Source organism: Ceratina calcarata, unplaced genomic scaffold (assembly GCF_001652005.2).
Source record: "Ceratina calcarata isolate Rehan_Ccalc_2016 unplaced genomic scaffold, ASM165200v1 scaffold471.2, whole genome shotgun sequence".
NCBI lineage: Eukaryota > Metazoa > Arthropoda > Insecta > Hymenoptera > Apidae > Ceratina > Ceratina calcarata.
In genome coordinates this window covers 93,231-113,601 of record NW_017171239.1, presented here as the reverse complement: position 1 = coordinate 113,601, position 20,371 = coordinate 93,231, and the positions used below count along the sequence as shown (strand labels likewise).

General features: G+C 47.1%; 1 protein-coding gene and 1 long non-coding RNA gene across 10 annotated transcripts in view; one reads left to right on the top strand and one right to left on the bottom strand.

Annotated features, from left to right (window-relative positions):
• The window catches only part of OtopLa (proton channel otopetrin-like a), a 30,070-nt gene extending 10,000 nt beyond the window's left edge, over positions 1–20,070 (bottom strand). The window contains exons 1-3 of one of the 9 annotated variants that reach the window (XM_026815627.1): positions 19,832–20,070; positions 9,773–10,008; positions 9,004–9,146 (exon numbers count right to left, since the gene is read on the bottom strand). In XM_026815627.1, coding sequence (XP_026671428.1) covers positions 9,004–9,146; positions 9,773–9,979 — 350 coding nt within the window. In that variant the 5' untranslated portion in view covers positions 9,980–10,008; positions 19,832–20,070. Of the gene's footprint in view, positions 1–2,349; positions 2,784–3,527; positions 3,670–3,695; positions 4,292–9,003; positions 9,147–9,772; positions 10,009–10,467; positions 10,573–10,649; positions 10,687–13,779; positions 14,317–19,831 lie in introns of those variants that run through there. The other 8 variants (XM_018028749.2, XM_018028748.2, XM_026815626.1 and 5 more) reach the window with 8 other exon arrangements.
• LOC113464663 (uncharacterized) lies at positions 4,410–9,822 on the top strand. Its single transcript, XR_003389511.1, has 3 exons — positions 4,410–7,442; positions 7,752–8,987; positions 9,740–9,822. It is a non-coding gene; the product is annotated as an uncharacterized LOC113464663 (long non-coding RNA).
• Positions 20,071–20,371: the final 301 nt, after the last annotated feature.

Sequence of the window (20,371 nt, the reverse complement as noted above, 5' to 3'; positions counted from 1 at the left end):
TTAGTCAGTTTTAACTAATGGATTCTATTTCAACAATTTAGTTGATCGTAGTTTACGCGGTTAATTCACGGTAAACGTTTCAGTGTTATTTTCGTTTGCATATGTCGACGCCGCCGCGAGAAGGTATGTACGACCGCGTTCACGGGGCCCGCAACACTGTCTTGCCTCGGTTTGTCTAGGCGACGCGGAGGTTCGCTTTCAACCCGCGTTAATGCAATTGCGACTGCGACTGTGTAATTCGAGAAGGCATTACTCGGTCGTATACGCGACGCGTGTACTATATGCATAACCGCCGTGGCGTGCCGTATCACTGTCACACTTTGCCAGTCGATCGATATTAGTAATAAATTATGAATCTCGCGGCGAAACTGGTTCGTGCCCGTTCCACGATGCTCGCTCTCGCGATATGGAAAATCGATACGATCCATTTTTCTCTCGTCGCTTGTATAATTTAAATACGGATTACAAATTCTGCCAAAAAAAAGTCTCGCCTTCGTTCTGAGTCTCATTTATTATAAAACCGAACCAGCTACTATTAAAACCTGACAAGCATTGCAAGAATCTGTGAGTCTGACGCGTTCGTTAAGATTTTCATCTGGCAACGACGAGAGGAACGCAATTGAGCGATCCCAGAGGTTCAGAAATGTTCCCTCCGGCGTCCGGTTTTTACGCTTCACACGCGTTCATCAATTTCCATGTAAAAAAAAGGTGTCGCCGCGTTCCAGGGTTAATGCTCGACAAGCTGTCTCATCCACACCCTCCGGCGGGAGAAGGGGCGGCTCGATATATCGAAGATAAACCGCGTAACCCTCGTCCCTCGCCTCGAAATCCATTCGCGCTCCACTTCCTCGATTCCTTTCCCGAGAACGGATTTCCATTCGTTCGTGGCCGCAACCTCGTCGCTCGGTTAGTTACGTGTTTCGTTTCAACGCAACGGCAGGGTACGTGCGCGAGTGCATAAACTCGGGGCCTCCTACGTACGTAGAAACACGCGTTTATATTGTGCGCGGCACTAGACGCAAGCCGCGCTTCATAGGAAGCGCACCGCGGCCAGGCTTAACGAAGTGCGTCGTAAATAGACGCGCACGCAGACGAAAGCTTCCAACCGTCTGTTTTTCTCTCGCCTCTTGCGCTTCGAGTCGAACGCAACGAGTGTCGTCGCATCGTCTCGTGATGAATGGCACGAGGCCGCAGTGGAGAGACGTCTGACGCTTGGAATTATTCTCCTTAAAATTGTAACTTCACACAGCATAGTCAATGACAAATTATTCTCGTGTTCATTGATTTTGTAAACGAACAAAAACCTTGTAAAATATGAAGACTCGTGTGAGACGTCCCTTAATAAAACCATGTAAATCAGTATTTAAATATAAGACTTGATTAAAGACAGCTTATAATTAAATTGAGATTGTGGAAAGAGATATTTTTGGTCATGATTATCAAAAAATCTCAACAAACAGATATTTCATTTATTTATATACAGAAATGTTCGTAACGCTATTTTTAAATGGAACGTGTAGTACCATCGCGGATTTATCTTGCATCGTTATAAGACTCCGCATTCTTCTCTCGTTGCGTCATTGAAACGCGTTCATTGAAATCCTCTCTTTGACATACAATCATGGCTGTACCATAGAGTGAAACGCGATCTAGCCTGTGTCTAAAGGATGGCCGCGATTGGAAATCGTTACGCTCAGGCGTTCCCGAGCGGACGTTCGCGTTTCCGGACGTCGTGCGTCCCGAGAGCAGGATACTCGTCCCAGTATTTGCCGACGCGTTATCGGAATTCCGGAACGGATATTCAGCCGAACGTCCGAAGTATCGAGAAACTATACGAGTTTGGCTCCACGGAATTTTTTAATAGTCTATCTAATTCGACCTTCCCTAGACCCGGATGTCTCGTTTAATTGCCGTTGAACGCAATTGAAATAGGCACCGCGGTATAACGAACCAATGAAAAGTCGAAATCTTTAGAACGTAGGAGAAAGAGAGAAAACGTTGCTGGTAAATAATTACCATTCGTTAGTGCAGGGATTATACGGTTGGCTCCGGTCAAGTGGATTCTTGACCTAGTCCCGTTTTCGTCGGAGCGTAATTGCACGACGGAGAAAAGCGTTACGTTTCAGCTAATCGCGCGCTGAAAACGACTACGGCAAAGTTTACGCGTTCAGCCCGAGTTTCTAATTGCGATTAAAACGAGGAACCAGCTGCGAGTAGCGTTTTTTCATGGAAAACGGGGAAAAGAAAACGCGAAGAAAAACGTCGAGACATAAAGGGTCGCCCCAGTTTCTTCGATAAGCGTTCTCGCTCTCCGCTTCCTCTACTACATTTCTACGGCCGTTTTCTTACTTTTTCGCTGGGGTCGAGCGCACGTTCTTCAGCTCCATCTCTTTGTTAGCAGCGTTGTTCTTCTCGGCGTTGTCCTGCGCGTTCGGCGACGAGTTTTGCGGATTCAATGGCCTGGTCACCGGTAATGTAGCCGTGTTGTCCGCCGCGGCCGCTTCGACCTCCACGGTGGCTACCTTGCAATCACCGCCGCCGACCATCGCGGATTGCATCTGCCCTCGCAACGGACCCTAACGAATCGGTCAGACTGCTTCTGATCCCGCACCGAGAACAATCCCTAACGATGCCCGATACGCGAAACTCCCCGATCGTACGTCGGTTAAGCCACAGCCGCCATTTTGGCGAACACCTAATATGCAACACCTTGAAAATTCTCCACGAATTCCTATGGAACGTCTCCTCGTCGTTAAGAAGCTTCGTACGGTCACACTTGATCTCTGCTCGAAGGATAATCAGGGATGGTCAACGATTAGAAGAATTCGCGCGGATCGGGGTTGACAGGGGCGCGACGCACGACAGAGTCGACTCGCCGGACGTGTAGAGACACCATTTCCGAAAAGGAGGGCAGCAGGCGCGAGTCAAAAACTCTCTCCCCGAATTGTTGCTGTCTGTTTATTCGATTCCGTGAATCACGCCTGCGCGGCACGGATTTCTTTTCCTTTTTTTTTTTTTTTGCCGCGCTCGAAGCGTAACGTACCCTGCGCGTAGGACGATCAGATGAATATCTTATGATCCTTAATCAAAATTTTATGGAACGAATCTGATGGAAATGGACCCTACGAGGAGACAGTAATTTCCTTCCAAGGACTATTTCTTTTTAAAGAAGAATCGTGTTCTTTCATGTATGACTTAAGAAGAAGCTCGACGAATCACGACCAGTTCAGATGAACGGACAGGAGCGGAATCGGGGTGTGAATTTCGGGGCTTGAGTTTCGAAGTTGGTAACAGCGATCGAACGCGAGGAAACAAAGGGAGTGATCGCTAGAAGATGGGGCGACTAAAGGGTGAACAAGAGAGAGACGGAGAACACGATCGGTCAGGGAAGAACGACACCGTTTCGCGTCGCGCCGCGCTGCTCCGCTCGGCTCGGCGCTGGGCCAACCCCAAAGGTTTTCCTCTCTCTCTGATCCCGCGCACTTGGTCGAACGAGCTAATGGAAAATCCCTTGCACACGAACGAACCTGAACCTGAGGCGAGGAGCCGAGCGAGCCACTCTCGCTTCGATGACTGATGACGAGCACGACGACGACGATGTCGACGCGACGACGCGACGCACGGCGCGGTGGATTTTACTTATGATCGTCAACCGAGTGGCGACGACGCACACACCTCGACGAACGTCGACGTACCGAAAAACCGTTGACCAGCCGACCGACGCGACCGACTAGCGAGTCGGCAGCCACCGAGCGCGCGGTCCCGAGAAAAGACCTCACCTGCTGGAGAGGTGGTTGGCTTGGCGAAGGTTCTCGCGGTGACTGCACCCAGGGTTCGGCGGAAAAGGGTGTGAAGCGGAGAAGCGGAGAAGGGATGGAGGACGGAAGGTCGGCGAGAGAAAGAGGAAGTTGATGCTGCACGGAGAGGGACGGAGAGGGGAAGAGGCTTGTTAGGCAAGCGCCGAGATGAAGAGAGAAGGGAGAATCGGGGAGAGAGACAGAGGAATATGTGAGTACGCGACGTAGATCGCGTATAATCGAGAAGGGAGAGAGAACGAGAGACAGACGGACAAAGGGAAGAGAGGTAGACGTCGAAAGGGAGTCTACCTTATGGGAAGCAGCGTGCGATGAGGGAAGATGGTTTAATCCGAGAGGAATGGGAACGAAGCGACAGATGGACGGACGGACAGCGGCCGAGCGAGATGGACTATGTTATCGGAGCACGATGAAATGGGGGTAGAATCACGATCGCCGCCCCCAGCATCCCGGAGACTGAGGCTGGCCGGGAGGTCTCTTCCCGGGCAGCGGCAGCTTCTTGCACAAGCGCACTGCGCGATCCGTGGCTTTCGCTCTATATATCGCTCTTTTCGCCTGTCCCTTTCCCGCTTCCGGAATCTCTTTTTGCTCTACCTCTGCCTGCCCAATACCACACAACGCTGCGTCTCCTTCCCGCTTTCTTTCCCCGACGGTGTCTCCACGTCTTTTTCAACCCCTTCTGCGTCGCCTCGTCCCTTCCTTCTTCGTTACGCGGTTCCCGTCCTCCTTCCCTCGCTACCGTACCCTTCACGCACCCTCTGGCTCTGTGGTCTCGTAGGTCCGACGAGAATCCTCCACCATGATTCCTCTCCGGCTGCTAGGCTACCGCGAAAGACCGGGACTCCCTTTGTTCCCTCAGAATCTTGCGTCATGAATTTTTCTCCCGTACTTTCTATGCCCTCGTTTTCGCTCCCATTCGACTCTCGACTCTCGACTCTCCACGAGCCGTCCCCCCGCCGTTTCACTCGAGGAGGTTCGCTCGCGAGTCGCATCTCTCGATTCGCCATCGATTGCAGGGCAGCTCCCTTGATTCAATCCGCGCTTTCCTTTTCAGCTTTTCCGCGGAACGACGTCTCGACCTGCTCTCCCTTTTTCTCTCCATCCCGTGATCGCGGTCACTGGGTTTACAGTGTAGCTTCGCGAGTCTCGAGCCGACTCTTTTCCGGGAACCACGTTTCAACGAATTTTTCAATCCCTCCGACGAGCTTTATTCTTCGCAGTTTTTCACGAATTCGCGCGGAAATACGTTTCCACGGCGGAAAATCGCTCGGTCCCGTTCAGCGTCTCATTCTTTCGCCAACCGCGTTCATTCAGAATGGTGAACGGTGAATAAACATTCAGGCAACGTCCTCCTTTTCCATTTATATCGCCACGATCTCGAGTTATTTAAATAATCCTTTCAGGTCTATTTTCAGACTCCCGGACGTATACATAGCGTAACAGCGGATGGCTAAAGACGCGGCATCGATGCATTTACAAGCATCTCGCCTTTGTACGGAGATACCGTCCTCTCCTTCTCTCGTTCGAGCACGACTATGGTTAGCGAGAATCAGCGAAGCACCCTTTGCCGTCGTAACTTCGTCGTCCTGTATGCGTCGTGGTCTTTTGTCTAGGCGTATTTCCCTGCGGGGCGAACGCGTGCGCTATCGCCAATTCTTCTGGCAAACGTTTCCCGATCAATTCCCTTAAAACCCATGATTGGCAATCTCGCTTATCTCGTCGGTAAATCTCGTTCACGATTCGTGTGAAGTCATTCATCTTGCTTCTAGCCAAAGTTTGTTAAGCCTCAAAAAGAATCATTCAATATTTCGTAATAATTCACCAACTAATTCTATCAACTTCTATGCTTTAGGAGTAATTATTTCAAGTCGTATGATCTTTTACAGATACCTTTGTATAAATGTCTGCAGTTTCCTAATCGAGTGCAATGTATTTATCATCTGAAGTGTCTAAACTCTCGTCTCGAACAAAAGAGTCTGTCAGAGCGTCTCAACGATATTTCATGATCCCTTTCAACCCGTTCAATTCATTGACTCGTAGGTCCCACGGCTCTAGCTAGGAACCCTGAAGACCATCTGCTTCAGACTGATAAGCTTTTACAGTATTTTCTCCTCAAATGTGAAAATCTTATCTCTATGTTTAATCTGAGTGATCCTTTCAAGACGTTAGGATAAAATCTTTTATGAAATAATTAACTCTTATCGATTCTTCCTGTACTTCCAAGAAAAACGAGACTCAGAAACAGTCAAAGCATTACTGTTGTGTCATCAATACACGGATTTTTATCTTTATCACACTACCCCTTTCAGTTCGCACATTTTTTAGACAAAACCTATCTCTAGTTCCGAGGATTCCGTTCTTAATGAGGGAGTATCGTAATTCTATCAAAGGGAACTAGAGTCTTTCCCCGCGAGAGCGTTTCATGGAAGTTCGAGCTGGCTCACCCGCGCATTCGGTCGCGTTCCCACGGGAGGATCCGGGGGTAGGAGGACCTGGAGGTGGTTCTCGGGAGTGAACGGTGAAAACGGGAGGGGCAGGGGGTGATGTGCTGTGTGGTTCTGCGACCCACTGACCCGCTCGATAACGCCAGCACCGAGGAGGTCAGTAACCTCACCCCAGCACAAAATTCTCTATCGCGGCTACCCTTTTCGACCCTGCTCGACTAGAATCGACCCTTGATTACGTCTCTCCATCGGAGATTATCTCCCGCCTCGGCGAGGATCCTAGTCTTTGCGGTTCTCTCATCGTTTTCTCTCGGCCCCTTTACGAGAAATCCACCGAGAAGTCTCGCCGAGTCCACGAAAGGAAGTTTGCGTGAACTCATTATTTCTTAATAAAACGCGACTGGAGTGGCTTCGCGAATCGATCCTCTGACGTATTCTAAGGGTTGTTTTTCCGATTCCGTGAGGTCGGTGACCGGTTGCCAGTCGGATGATCGAAATACTTGGCAACCGTCCATTGAATCCGCGAGCAGCCAGCCTCGATCATAGTTTTCTCTCGTTTTTTCGCCGTCCGGCGGACAGGTTTTTCGTACCGTCGCGACGACGGTAACGTTACGTATGGCTCGAGGAATCTCGAGCCCGCAATCGGTACTCTCGCGGTAATCCGTACGAATGGTCACGTGAGAATTATCGTGATGCCAATGCGTCACGCGATAGGCGGACCGTGCTTCTTTTTTTATTTCTCCTCTGACTGAGTCAGGACGTTCGTCAAAGGGTGGAAGACCGCAGAAGATCGGTTCGGTCTCGTTCCCAGTGACGGCGATACGAATCGGGTCGCGCACCGATATGTGCAATACGCACTGGTGTGCCCCTGCAAGTATTTTTCTGCGTGTCGTAATATCGCGTTGCGAGGATTGCGACACGGGGCACAGACTCACGCACACCGAGTATTGATTTCGAGACCTCGGTGCTGGCAGTGCTGCCACGATTCCCTGTCTCTAGAACTAAACCCTGGATGAAAGCTCGGGGGAAGATCAGTAGAGTCGTGGGCTTTTTCAAATTTGAAAATCTCCGTTCATCAACCAATTTACGCGGCTTGATTTGACCGTGTAATTCCCGATTGATTCGACACAGTTAAAAACGGGATTAGTGCATCGTCGATCAATTACTTTTATTAACACACGGGGTAAGTAATTCAACCGTGCCACCTACAGTAAACTGTTCGTCGTATAAAAAAGTGTTCACACGAAGCGAGGCATAGAATATAATAACTAGTTGTTTGATGGTTCGCCCCTTCCTCGAGATTTCATTCAATTTTTGTCTCTCTTAATATAACTGGTAATTCGTTTAATTTAATGAACTATTGCTTAACTTCGTTTAAGTGTCAGTATTGTTTCTATTTAAATTGGTATCATCCAAACTACTCATTTCCTAGTATTCCTAAATTATCTGCGAACCGTTCTCTCAATTGTTTCGAAACGAGCGATCCTTTTAGAGAAATTCGAGCAAGTTCGCCCGGTTTTTTGGCCCGGATCGTTGCGTCCTCGAGGTCGCCAACGCGACCTGCCTTCTTCGTATGCGCCGCCTGAGGGCTGCTTCAAGATGGCGTTCCTCTTTAACCGTGCGTATACATTAAGAAGAATAAAACAGATTCACCCCCTTCAAACACGTTCGACGAGCTGTCTAACGAAGCCCTGACAAACTCGCGCTTTAATTGCAACCGGTCCGATACTCGGTTGTTCTACTACTGCACTTACGTTGGGACTACACAGAGTTTGACAAATTGGATCACGAGCATAGTTTCGAATCGGTGTTTCGAAACCGGTATCGTCCACGGTTGGCACACGTTTGTTTATAATAGTTTCAGACGAGTTTGCAGGCTGTTTCCGTTTCGCGAACGTCAATACAGCGCTCTGCCGAAATAAACGATTGGCCCGGCAGGCGTCTAACAACCAAGCAAACGTCCCTATGGAACTCTGGCTCGCGGGATTAACTATACGTGCCAGCATGTTGGGAGGCCGCAAAACGCGAAAACGTGTAGGCCTGTGGGTTATTTTCAGTCGGAGCCACGGGGCACCAAAAGCCTAAACTGATTCGCTGATATACTATTGAAAAGATATACCTCCTAATTCATAAGACTTACGACATAAACAAATTCCTAAATTTGCAATCGTATTTTGGATATTCTGTATTTCTATACATATTACTGATTACTGAGTTTTCAAAACTACTTTAGATTCATTCCCATAAATGCATGAACATCCGTGATAAGCGCATAATAACTTTTCTTTATTTAAATACAAAATCCAATTGCTTCGCATAAAGTCTAGTAATCTGATTTGCTTATACGTTTCAGAACATGTCCTAAGACTTGACGAGCGGAGGCAGACAACATACCTTGACGTAATCATGTTTCCTCTCGCCCCATTAATTCCTCGACTCGCATGCAAATTATATTTTTAACCTCGAGCTTCCGACACTTTTTCAATCCCACGCGCGTATCCGTAATACTGTATTTTTATCCAACGCGGACGTCGTCTGTACGCGCGAACAAAGCGGCGAGCGCAAATACTTATGCGACGCGTTTATGCAAATCCTCCGTGGAATCGCAGTCGTGTAAAAGCAATTAGAAGACAGGCACGCTGTTGGCGGTACGCCCGGGCAAAAAACGAGCCGCGCGAGGGCCTTTAGTCATACACGTAAGGTCCCGAGGATGTTAAGAATGCACTTGGTAAGAATGTACTTACTTTGCGTTCTTTGGCAGCGTGCCATTGGTCGGGCCCGAGTGCGTTGGGGTGAGACAGAGGGGCGGATTGTTCGTATTTTGCGGCACCAGGGGTTGTCTCGCGTGAGCCGGAGACGTGTGCGAACCGTAACCATCCGAATTTAGCTAAAACCAATCAATTATGCGTCTTGAATTAATAAAATCTTTATGACGGCTGAGTTTCATTCATTTATTCTTGTACAAGGGTGAATGATCTTTTATACAAGAATTACTACATCGTTTCCCAAGATTTTACATAATTGGACCTTTCTTTCTAATTTAAAATTCTGTACAATATTTTATATGGAACGAAAAAGAGTTTAAGATTGACTAGTTCATTTAGAACAGAAATATTTCTGTATGGTAAATAACGATTCTTTCTGCACTTTTATAAAATTGCACCCAGTTCAGAAGTTTCGTAGGAGAGATTGTAAACTTCTCGGGAAAGTTATCCCGTTGGTTGATTGTCGAAACTTGGGGCGGCTATTTACTTGTAACGTTCGCTTTAATAAAGTTAAAGCAATCCCCGAGTAATATAAAATAATCTTAGTATTCCTCGTTGACTTCATCAACGTATAATGAAACAATTTATATAAAGTATATTTTGCATTAAAGCCAGCAGTCTATTTACTGATAGTCGCGTTGCCAACGAAATCGATAGGCGAGAAAGTGAAAGTGACTCTTTGAAAGAAGTCTTCTCTATTCATTGATGTATGCAGATAATTCGGAAGGGGTGAAGCCGTTCAGTTTACCTTGACGACGGTGCCGATCAGGGGATCGGGCGGCATTTCCGGGGGATCCGGTATCACGCCGGGGTTCGTGTGTGCTGGGTAATCGTTGTGCAGATTTGGCTCCTTCACTGGAGTCCCGTCGAGACGTTCCATGTCCAGGCTGTCGGTCGGCGTTGGCTGCGAGAGCAAGCGCTCCTTCATCTCGTGGAGATACGGACACCGCTGCATCTCTTCAGAGCTGACGTGCCTCGGTCGATCTGCAAGTCGATCACAACCCGCCGATAAATTAAGAGCTCGATGCTCGTCTTCGATAATTGAACGATAACTTGAATTTTATGAGAGGGATCTATAATTAGAAATATTTCTGTAATATATGAAAAGTAGTACAATTAATTAGTAGTAAAGTTATTATCTATTACTTCAATGCAGTATCGATGTGTTTAAATGCTTTATTACATACTTAATTAAATAAACTCGCAAATGTTCAAAATATTTGCTAATGAATTTCCTATTGTGTACTAAATTCGATCGAATCGATCGACAGGTCAAAGGCTTCCGAGCACTTTAAATAACTCCCCCCCACTCGTGCCACTCCTTTAAGGGATTAGAATCTTTTCAGCTCGGTAAGTTTCATCGAGAACGTATTTGCCTCCTCGACATATTCACAGTACAGCCACTCTGCTCTAAGCGAGGATCATCTTAACTTTCGTCTCTACCTTTTTCTCTGTCTCTCCGCTCCATCCTGTCGACGACTAGCCGTTTGAACAGCACCGAGCACATGTCACCCTTCCGTTAGAACGGAGGAATCGATACAACTGAAACAGCTACGCGATGCACGCGAGGGAAGTTCAGAGTTCACCGATCTCGCCCACGCGTCAGCCTTCAACGTTGAACTTACACTTCGTCTTGCCGGCGTCCATCGCGTGCCCCACGATCTACTCGAGAGCCTTAGAACGGGCGACCTTTCGAGTGTAAAGGGAATCGAACGATCCGGCGGGAACTCGCGAGCGGGATATGGCGTAAAACGCGACCGGATCGACACTGCTGGTTCAAAGGGAAGCCTCTCGTGTCGTCCGAGTGGTCAGCTTGGCTCGGCTCGGCTCGGCTCGCTCTCTCCCCATAGCAGAGATCGCCAAACATGGAACTGGCGACCGAGCGACTATCCGCTAGTCAGTCACGCGCGTTCATCTTTCCGCGCGGACACGCTTCGAGGAACTCGGCGAGGAACGAGACGGGAAAGCGAATGAGAGCCATCGAACACGTATCGAAGCTTGCCGGAGATCTTTTTGCCTGATCGTCGAGTGCCGCTTGATGTTGATACAGTAGCCGGTACCAAGCGGGACTTTGCGCCAATTACGTCTGCCATTGATACAACCCGTCATGTTTTTCAATATCCTTTTCGATAGTCTGCTTCGTCATGCGTTTGGTATTCAAAATTCTGTATCTTCTTATATTCTCGATCACCAATTTTTATAAAACAATTGTCTCGCTTGATACGAATCAATTTTGCAAATATGCGTGCAGTGCCGTGATAAATGTTGAACGTTAATGATATTGAAACATTAGCTGAAAAACTCGCTCCGATAATTTATTGATCATTTATTATCGCGAACACTATTTGTATTCTGCCTACGCTATTTTCAACGAAAATGAGTCTATGTACGAAGGCTTGATAAATATTTGATCACCCGGTAGGCTAATTACGAACTACGGAGGGTACGACGCGCGGCGAACAGGTGGGACAAATAGAAGAAAGTGGATATCGATCGGGGCGGTGGATGAATTTTTAATTTTCCCCGAGCCGCGTTCTCTCGAATTACGGTTTCGGGATGGAAACGGCATGAACGGTTTCCCCAGCGAAAAGCCTATTTATCGATTCTCGAACGCGACTGGGTTTAAATCAGGTCATTCGATCAGAGCAGCGCAGCGCTAGGTAATTAGCGGGAGTAACGGCGGGTTTACGTAAGTGAAGAACGGGCTGTTAGTGCTTGTGCGCTTTGCAGCGCAGGCAACGTTTCGGTTGAACTCAACCGAATCGGGTTTCGCAGTTATCTCGTTTTCACGAAAAGGTGTCGATTGCCTGTCGTGTTGATACTGTGTGAACAAACTGGGTCATTCGTCGTGCGAGCCCTGCTTCATTTTTACGGTTCACCAGCCGATTGAATATTATATCATCCGTACGTTAAATATACGTATCCACGTGCCTACTGAGGTAAAATGTACGACCAATTGAGGCATTATAAAGTAATTTGTGATATTTTAATAAATGAAATAATTTCAGAGAGTCAGATAATTCGAATTTGAAATAATCTTTAAAATTTCGGATAGAAATGCTTTGGAACTAAGAAACGGAGAGAACGTGGTAAACAGACATTCAGTTTCCCTTCGCAGAAACAGGGTGAAATTAAATAGTGCGGAGGCTCGGTGTCAACGCGCTTCGATTCTCGTTTACATTCTATATTTAACGTTCGGTCTTGTGCAACGCTGTTGCAACAGTAGCAGTTCATCGTAGGGAAAGATTTATTGATTTATCGAAGGTTGTTGCGCGTTTAGTTTTAACGGAAGCGATTATTTATAACCAGCGGGGTGCCAGCCGATGACACCGCAGTGAATAATAAATAAACCCGAGCAGGGAAACGATGTCGTTGTAATACGTCTTCGGAATATGAAAATCCGACGAGATGGAACAGAATCCTAATGTAGCACGAGCCAACAAGTACATATGACGCAACGTTGTTTTTCATATCTAAGCTTTTTGAGAGGTACTTCAAACGAATCGTGACGGCACTTTTATTTTTAGTTATGCCCCGAGTTCAAGCATTCCTGAGCGTAATAAGAAATTAGGCGTCCTCGTCGGTTCACCGAGAACGCCACGTGTAAATGTCTGTCGGTCGTCGGTAGAATAAATTATGACATGTCTCTCTTCGACGCATGCTAAATCATCTCCCGAGACGGCGTCGTTACGAATGTAACATTCTTTCTTGGAAACGTCATCTAGTAATTTCAGAACTCGACAGAAGCTTCGATACGAACGTGTATCAATCTGAATAATGATTTCTAAATCTGGATCGAGTACACAAACTTCTCGATGTATTCGCAGCGGCAGGCAATGAAATTCCGAAGTAGTTGCCGCGACACGGGAATACTATTCGCTTGAATGAAACTGGAAACGGAACGTGGGGTGGCGGGCGAAAGGGCGAGAGGAGGCGAGGACGCAGTTACTGACCTACCTCGAGTCACGATTGCTTGCGAGGCTGTCCTCGCGAAGAGTCGAGTACCGAGAATAAGAAAATAGTAGCGAAACGAAGGGGTGGCAACGACCGACCGCAACGTAAATACTTACGTGAGGAACGTGTTAAGAGAGAAATAAAAGCGAATCCGAGGAAGGCAGCTGTTCGTTTCACCGTCTTAACGGTACATTTGACGGTAGATCCGAATTTCATTATAATCGTTTACGTAGAACAATATTTCTGTTGTCGCTGTTTTATTAAAATGCAAGACCGCATTAATTGAATGAGATCCATCAAATATACAAGCAGACAGCATACTCTTTAAAATTGAATAACTCTCCTAAAATCTGCTGACTCTGTAATGCACATAAATCATTCTTTCATACAGTCAAAGGATAGTGAATTATTTAATGTTCTTACTGATTCACCCTGTGCATGTGTATTGTATCATAATCGCGAATTTTACAAGTCCACTTATATTTTACAACTCTTACTATCAGTTAGTATTTTTACACTTAAATAGGGTTTTAACCACAATCTGCAAGGAGTTAATAATGAAGCATACATGAGAATCGATCCGAGGAAACATCGAAGGGGTGGCGTGATGAGTATCGCGAGCACGAACTCCGGTTCGAGAGTGAATTCAACAAGTGCAGGAGCGGTTGAACGGAACAGTCGGTCCGGTTATAGTGAGTAGGACGGGGTGCAACTAGCGTGCCAAGTCGTAGGATCCCGCGTGGCTCGCGGACAGAGGAAAGGAGCGTAGACGTGTAAAGTAATAGGAAAATCGTTGGTTACCTGTATGCGAGAAAGGCTGATAGAGGATTCGAACGCGAACCCGCCGGCAGGTAGTTTGTTCCGCGGTAAGCGACCTATCCGAACGCGCGTCCGGTTGACGCCGCGGCGGCGGCGTCGCGGTGCCCACTGCGAGCTCACGTTCCATTCGCTCACGTTCTCTCACGAGAAGCGTTCGCGAGTCGTACTGCTTGCCTCCTATTCTTGCACATTGCCGGCAATACGCGTATATTTAGAAATCCCGTAGGCTTTAATCACGCTCCCCGTCTTTCACTACAGTACGCGTCGTACAGTACATGTATTTGGTTCCACCCCCTTTTTATTCGCCGCGCACTGTATACGATTCTTTTTTCGCTCGCTCCTTCTCGTCGTTACTCTTTCACCGTGCGTTCGTCCCGATTCTGCCGCTGTTGTTTCGCGTCCTCGGCCATCCCCGCGTTCTATTCACGTGCCACCGCGGAACGAGGATATAAAAACACGTGTATGCACGTGTGTGGGCCTACCGAGGCAGCCGTGTGACACGTGCGAGCCACCTCGGCAAATGTGGAATTATTTCTGCCTTTTGCCACGTACCCCTACCTGACTGCCAGCCACTCTTCCCACGCTACACCTTGCTTCCCCCTTCCCTCGTCACCTGACTTCGAACGACGCTTGCTCCGCTCGTGAGCCCGACCAACGACGACGGCGTCGACGCCGCCGCCACCGATGCACGCCGATGCCGGCCACCCGCGTCTCCTGACTCGCGCTCCTCTCTTCTCTCCCGTACCTGGCCGGCCGGCCATTGCGCCGTTCCCCCGCGATTCATCCGATCGCTGTTACAAATGTCGCCCTGTCAGCGCGTACGCTCGCCTTCACTCCTCCTTCTCTTCCTCGTACGTAATCGATCCACGAGGGGTAGCGACGTTAATTGAACGCTGGGAAACTTAATTCGCTCCCTCGTCGCTTTTCAGTTCACCCGCGAGCAATCCGCGTGGGCGCTGGTTACACATCAGTCTTTTTGTCACCGCGTCTCTTTTGTTTCTTCGTTCTCATTCGCGTGATTGTACAGAACCCGGAGAATCCCTTCCCCCTCTGCCCTTCGCGACCTAGCTCGATATTTTCAAATTCTGCTCGCGCCGGATCGACGAGGATCCGCTTGAAGCGTTCAATCCGCGCGAGCGTCGTCCCTCGCGGCCCACGTAAACGTTCCGATCGTGCGCGCGATGTGTTGGCTCGGGCGCAGATCCTGAATGCGTTCGCGTATGGGAATAGTCCGCTCTTTTCAAGCTTCCGTGCAATTTCAGCCGTGTTTTCTTCAGAATTACCGTGGCGGAGGATAAGAAGTGATATCGATCGATCGATAGAACTCCGTCGAGTCGGCTAATAGACTCTCGATTGTAAAGCGAGGCAGCATTGTTGTGCTTCCGATGGAATTCCAATTAATCTCTCGAGGGACCAGTTTTTTGAGACCAGACAAAGTATTAAATTCTTACTTGTTCCAAAAATATGTGTACAATCAATTCGTCATTTACTTCTGCTCCGTATTTCTTGAAAATTTTATGTGTAATTTTATATATAATAATCGTAATATTCCTCGAACGATTAACATATTGTCAATCGGTCAAAACGAATCGATAATATCTTTGACCGATGCCTAATTAATCACTTGGTTCGATAATTGCCGGAGCGGTGCTCTATCCTAGAAAATTAGCATTTGAAATATTGGCGGCGGAGGCTCTTCAGAACCCCGCTCCTCCCTCCGCTCGCTTTTCCCCCCCGGTTTATTAATATATTCCGCGGTGTTCCCGTTTCGCTCGATTTCTTTCAATCGTTTTGTCTCGATCCTCGAGTGGCTTCCGCTTCCTCGGCTCTTCGATTCAATTTCGCGCACCTACTCGAACTCTCTCTCTTTGTCTCATAGCCGAGCTACAGGCATCGGGAGATCATCGTCCTGGAATAAACCTTTCCTCCGGTTGTCTGAAAGCGCGGCGTGGTAGTTCTTTCGTAACCAGCTTCCCGGAGATCGCGGATCTAATAATAACGAAGCGGGCGCGGTGCCGCGGATGCTCGAGTAGCGACACACTTTCGGCGGCGAGTACGTCTGTTTATCCAGTTTTTACATTATGCACCGATTACTCGGTCCCGGGTATGCACGTGAGGCAACGAAGCAGCGATTTTAACCGAACCGTCTCAAGTGTGCTAATCGTGGAAATATGTAACATTTCCATCTGAAACGGTCCGACGACGCAATTAACGGACGTACAATTCTATCCTGTTGCCAGTAGCGATGTAAAGAAGAGAAATTTCTGTCTGTGGAAATTTCACGCAAACTTTGCCTTCTTTCGCCGTCGTTCATCGTCATCGTCGTCGTAACAATAGGCCTCCCTCGCGGTGAAAAGACTCGCGTCGCATATAAGCGTCCGTCGACGGTGAACGCAGAAATGGAGCTCTCGCGACTCCAGCGAACGGTAACCCAGTTTCCTTGTCGCACGTAATTTTGATTCTCTCGGTGGTCGCCCGAACGAACCCGCTACGTGCAACCCATCGCGTTTCCTTTTTCCAATTTACGCGATAAGGAATCGCTAGAGAGAATTGTTCAATCTCGTGTAAAATGAAGTAAATTAAGATCGTTTGTTCTCATCTACTAGCTTCGCACGCTATTTCTTCCATTCAAGGAATTTCACAAATAATTTGTGATATTAAATTAATTCAAGAATTTACCTGATAATGTGTTCGGGAATAAAATTTCACTTTCGATATCAATAAATAAAAGCCTGTGCCGATTAAATATAAAAAATTGTATTCAATCAGTTTATTAAAATAATAATAATGAATGAGACTCGGACTTGATTAAACTTCATTAATGCGTAATGCCATAGTAGGGGCAATTGGTATAGCGCGCGATCTCGTGTGGTTTGCTCAATGGAAAGAACGTAAGGGTCGCAGATAGTACGGCCGTAGTCCGAAGGCAACAAACACAACGTGGTCGTTGTTGTAGCTGGCCGACTCCACCCGTACCCGCGCCCTCGAACCTGATCGATATGCCCGCCGCTCGACATTCTCGGAAAATATCGAACCGCGGCCAGCCCCCGGAGGTATTTCGGGTCCACGAGATGCTGCGACCCTTCCTCTCCCTACGACCTTCCTATTCTCGTCGTATCGCTCCTCTTTATATTACGCTCGTCAAGCGGGAATGCATCACGTCTCGCACTGATTAAAAAATATATAGAATCTGTTTTTCTAGATACATTTTCAGTTAAACGAGCTCGCGAGATCAACAATGGCTCGAGCCTCGGGATAGGTTAGGTTCGAGAGAGGGTAGGGTGTACCACCCTTCGCAGCATCCCTCCGTAACGGCGTTCGTGTCATCGTACGATAAACCGTTCCACTCGTACGTGTAAACTATCACGTAAAATCGCGATCAATATACCATCGTTTTATCTCAACCGTCACCGTTTTTTATCCTATTATACTCGAGCGCGATTCTATCGGATCTAATCTACGGATAATTTCCTATCCTGCCCCTCGTCGAGCCACTCGAGCAGCGACCACTTCTCGCCTGTTTACCAACGAGCGTTTTTACGCTCGTAGGAGGGTAGGGTGGTACGTTGTCTAAGGTCGAACACGAACAGGAGGGTGGCTTACGGTGGAGGTCCTGGAGGAGGTCGTCACTACGCGGTGGTGACTCCGAAGCCGGTGGCGGCGTCACAACAACCACGACGACGATCGGAAGCCGGAAGCGGCGCGGTGACGACGACGGCGGCGAATCGATCCGGCCGGCCGGTCGGTCGGTCGTGGACCTCGAAAAAGCGGCACGCCGAGCGGCACCCGGCACGAAACACGGCCAGACTGCATGGCGACCACCTGTGAGCTTTCGTGCCGGCGCCGGCGTCGCGACGCCCACGTACCTACCTACTCTATCTACCTAGCGTCCATCGACCCGTCCGACGCCGCCGCCAACCGGCGAGGTACCGCGACCTCGCTCGAACGAACTTCGCGGATCTGGGACCCAATCGCGATCAACATGGCCACGCCGAATTTTCGGGCGCTTCCGTAACAGATGCCGACTTTTCTTGATCGATTTAGAGTGAATTTTTTACTCAGATGTTTAACCCTGTCTATTTGTCTGATGATCTTCAAATAGAAATTTTTACTTTAGCAAGATATAGAGAATTGTTTTCTCTTATATGAAACAGGCATTTCGAGCGATGAAAAGAATATAGAGAAAAATGGGCCATTGGTATAAATAGCAGCGGGACGATTATGAGCTCTATATATGTTCGACTTGCAAGGGAAAATAGAGCGTAGAACGATTTGTTTACTTCTTGCTACCAACAAACATCTATTGTCTCGCGCTGGTCTACCTTGGAACCAAAACGGTCGACATTCATTTGGGTCACGAGTTCAACGAATCCAATCTACCTAGCACCGTGTTTAAACGAAGCCTTTGTTTCATTTCCATCGACACGCTTCTACGAAAGCGAGAACTATGTCGTAGACTATCCGTTCAGGAAATCTCGTTTCTTCCTCTTCCCGTTCTACGCGTCGTTAAAATCCGGCCGGGGATTAAGGCACCCGGTATCAGCTTTGGGACGCGCCGCGTCCATTCGCGAAATAATAATCGCTGCAATTACGATGATTACAACCGCCATTGTTCCACCTTGTCCGATAGTATCCGCTTTCAGCGCTTCTCGTTTCGCGAGTATTCGTGGAAAAAAACACATACACACATACGGGCGCACGCGTATGAAGAGGGGCAAAAATATGGAAGTTTGGAGGAAAAAACTGGGTCGGATTGGGTGGTGGAATCGGGAACAACGCGACGAGTTCCTCGCTCGATATTTTAACAATCGAATATTTGAACGAGTTGTTAGTTTGAGCACTGACGTCCTCTAGAAAATAGAGTCTATGTATTTTTCTTCTAACTCCAGTATTTAACAAGCTAAGTATGATTAATCGGCATTTTATTGGTACTGACAAAATCCGGCCAATTCCCCTATCGAAAGAGCGAACTATTGGCAAAAACTTCCGTTTTTCCTCAAATACTACGTTGGATCTACAGGGAAATTGCATACGACCTTATTTGTAGCTGACAAGCAGAGATACAACTTCTGTTTGAAACATTTTTCGCTAGTTTCAATAGTTTACGAGTAATTGACAAAAAACGATAAAATAGTTTATTGCGAAATACTCGTTAAATATAGACGCTAGCGGAAAATGTTTCCAACGAAAGTTGTAGGTACTGTCAAAAGCTACAACTTTGGAAACATTTTTCGCTAGTGAAAAAAAAGTAAGCAGTTATATGTAAAAAACGAAAATGACGCAAAATCTGAAGGAGGCACTTGGCAAAAAAGTGAAAAAGAATTAAAAAAGTTTTTCTCGAAATTTTGAAAAAAGCCTCACAATCACATAAAAATTGTAGATACTGCTATCAGAGATATAAGTTGGAAGTAATATAAAAAATAAAAGATAAAAGATAAAAGTTGTAGATACTGCTATCACCTCCAGAACAAGTCATATACAATTTTCTCCTACCTCTAATTCAGGACTAATCGATTAATTAGTTGGTTCGTCGCTAATTATTCTTAAAAGAGTTGAGACCTATCTTCACGATCTTCTAATGTATAAGATCGTGATATTACCTTTCAAATTACAGCCCGCGCACGACTAACAACACGGGGAATTTTGTTGGGTTTGAGAGCATAGAAGCCGACTGTTCTTTCATATACTGTGCCGATGCCGTGGCCGCGTAATGAGAGACGTGTCACGCGATCGATAGCGTTTTGAGAAAAAAATCTATTACGGATCTATTACTGTTTGCCGGTTTCGTGTGAATACGCGTACTTTCACCTCTACTCAGAAATTGTGCTTCAAATCGATCGTGGTCTTATTTAAAACATTATCAAATTAACACTATGGATTTGTTAAAATTTTTCATTATAGAACTCGTTAGTATCATTATATTATTGCTGAGTTTATCTATGTAGCTTCTATTTCCAAACACTTCAATAGATATTATCCCACGTATATAAATTGGAATAAATTAGTACGAAGGAACTAACTAAGACAATCTTACCTCCATAATTAACTTCAATTATCTTTCACAAAAAGAATAAAAACATGCACCGTACAAACTCGATGAAATTCACAGATAAAAACGAGAACTGCCACTGATGAAAATCCCGTAATTGAAAGCGGTGTGTCAACAAGAATACTGCGAAACGTGGTTGAAAAAACTTTCAGCCTGAGCTCTCCGACGCGAACCCTCTTGCGTCGCGAATCTGATAATAATTGTCAGCCGATTGGCGAGGCACTCGCGTCGCGATTGGCGGCTCGCACACGAATAATCGTGGTTTTATGATGGGCGACCGATGCCTCCTCGTTCCTTTCTCTTCCAAGCGAAACGCAGTCTACTTCCCCTCGGCTCTCGTCGCTCTTCAACCTCACGCGCTTCGTACTTTTCACGATCTGATGTTTCCTCATTACGATTGGAGCTACGCGCTGTTTCAAATTACTTGTGCCATGTACTGTCTGATTAGTTTTAGAAAGCGAAACGAACGAAACCTGTCGTCTTTTATTGCCGACACCCGCGTTTCGTAGAATTCGTATTGAAACG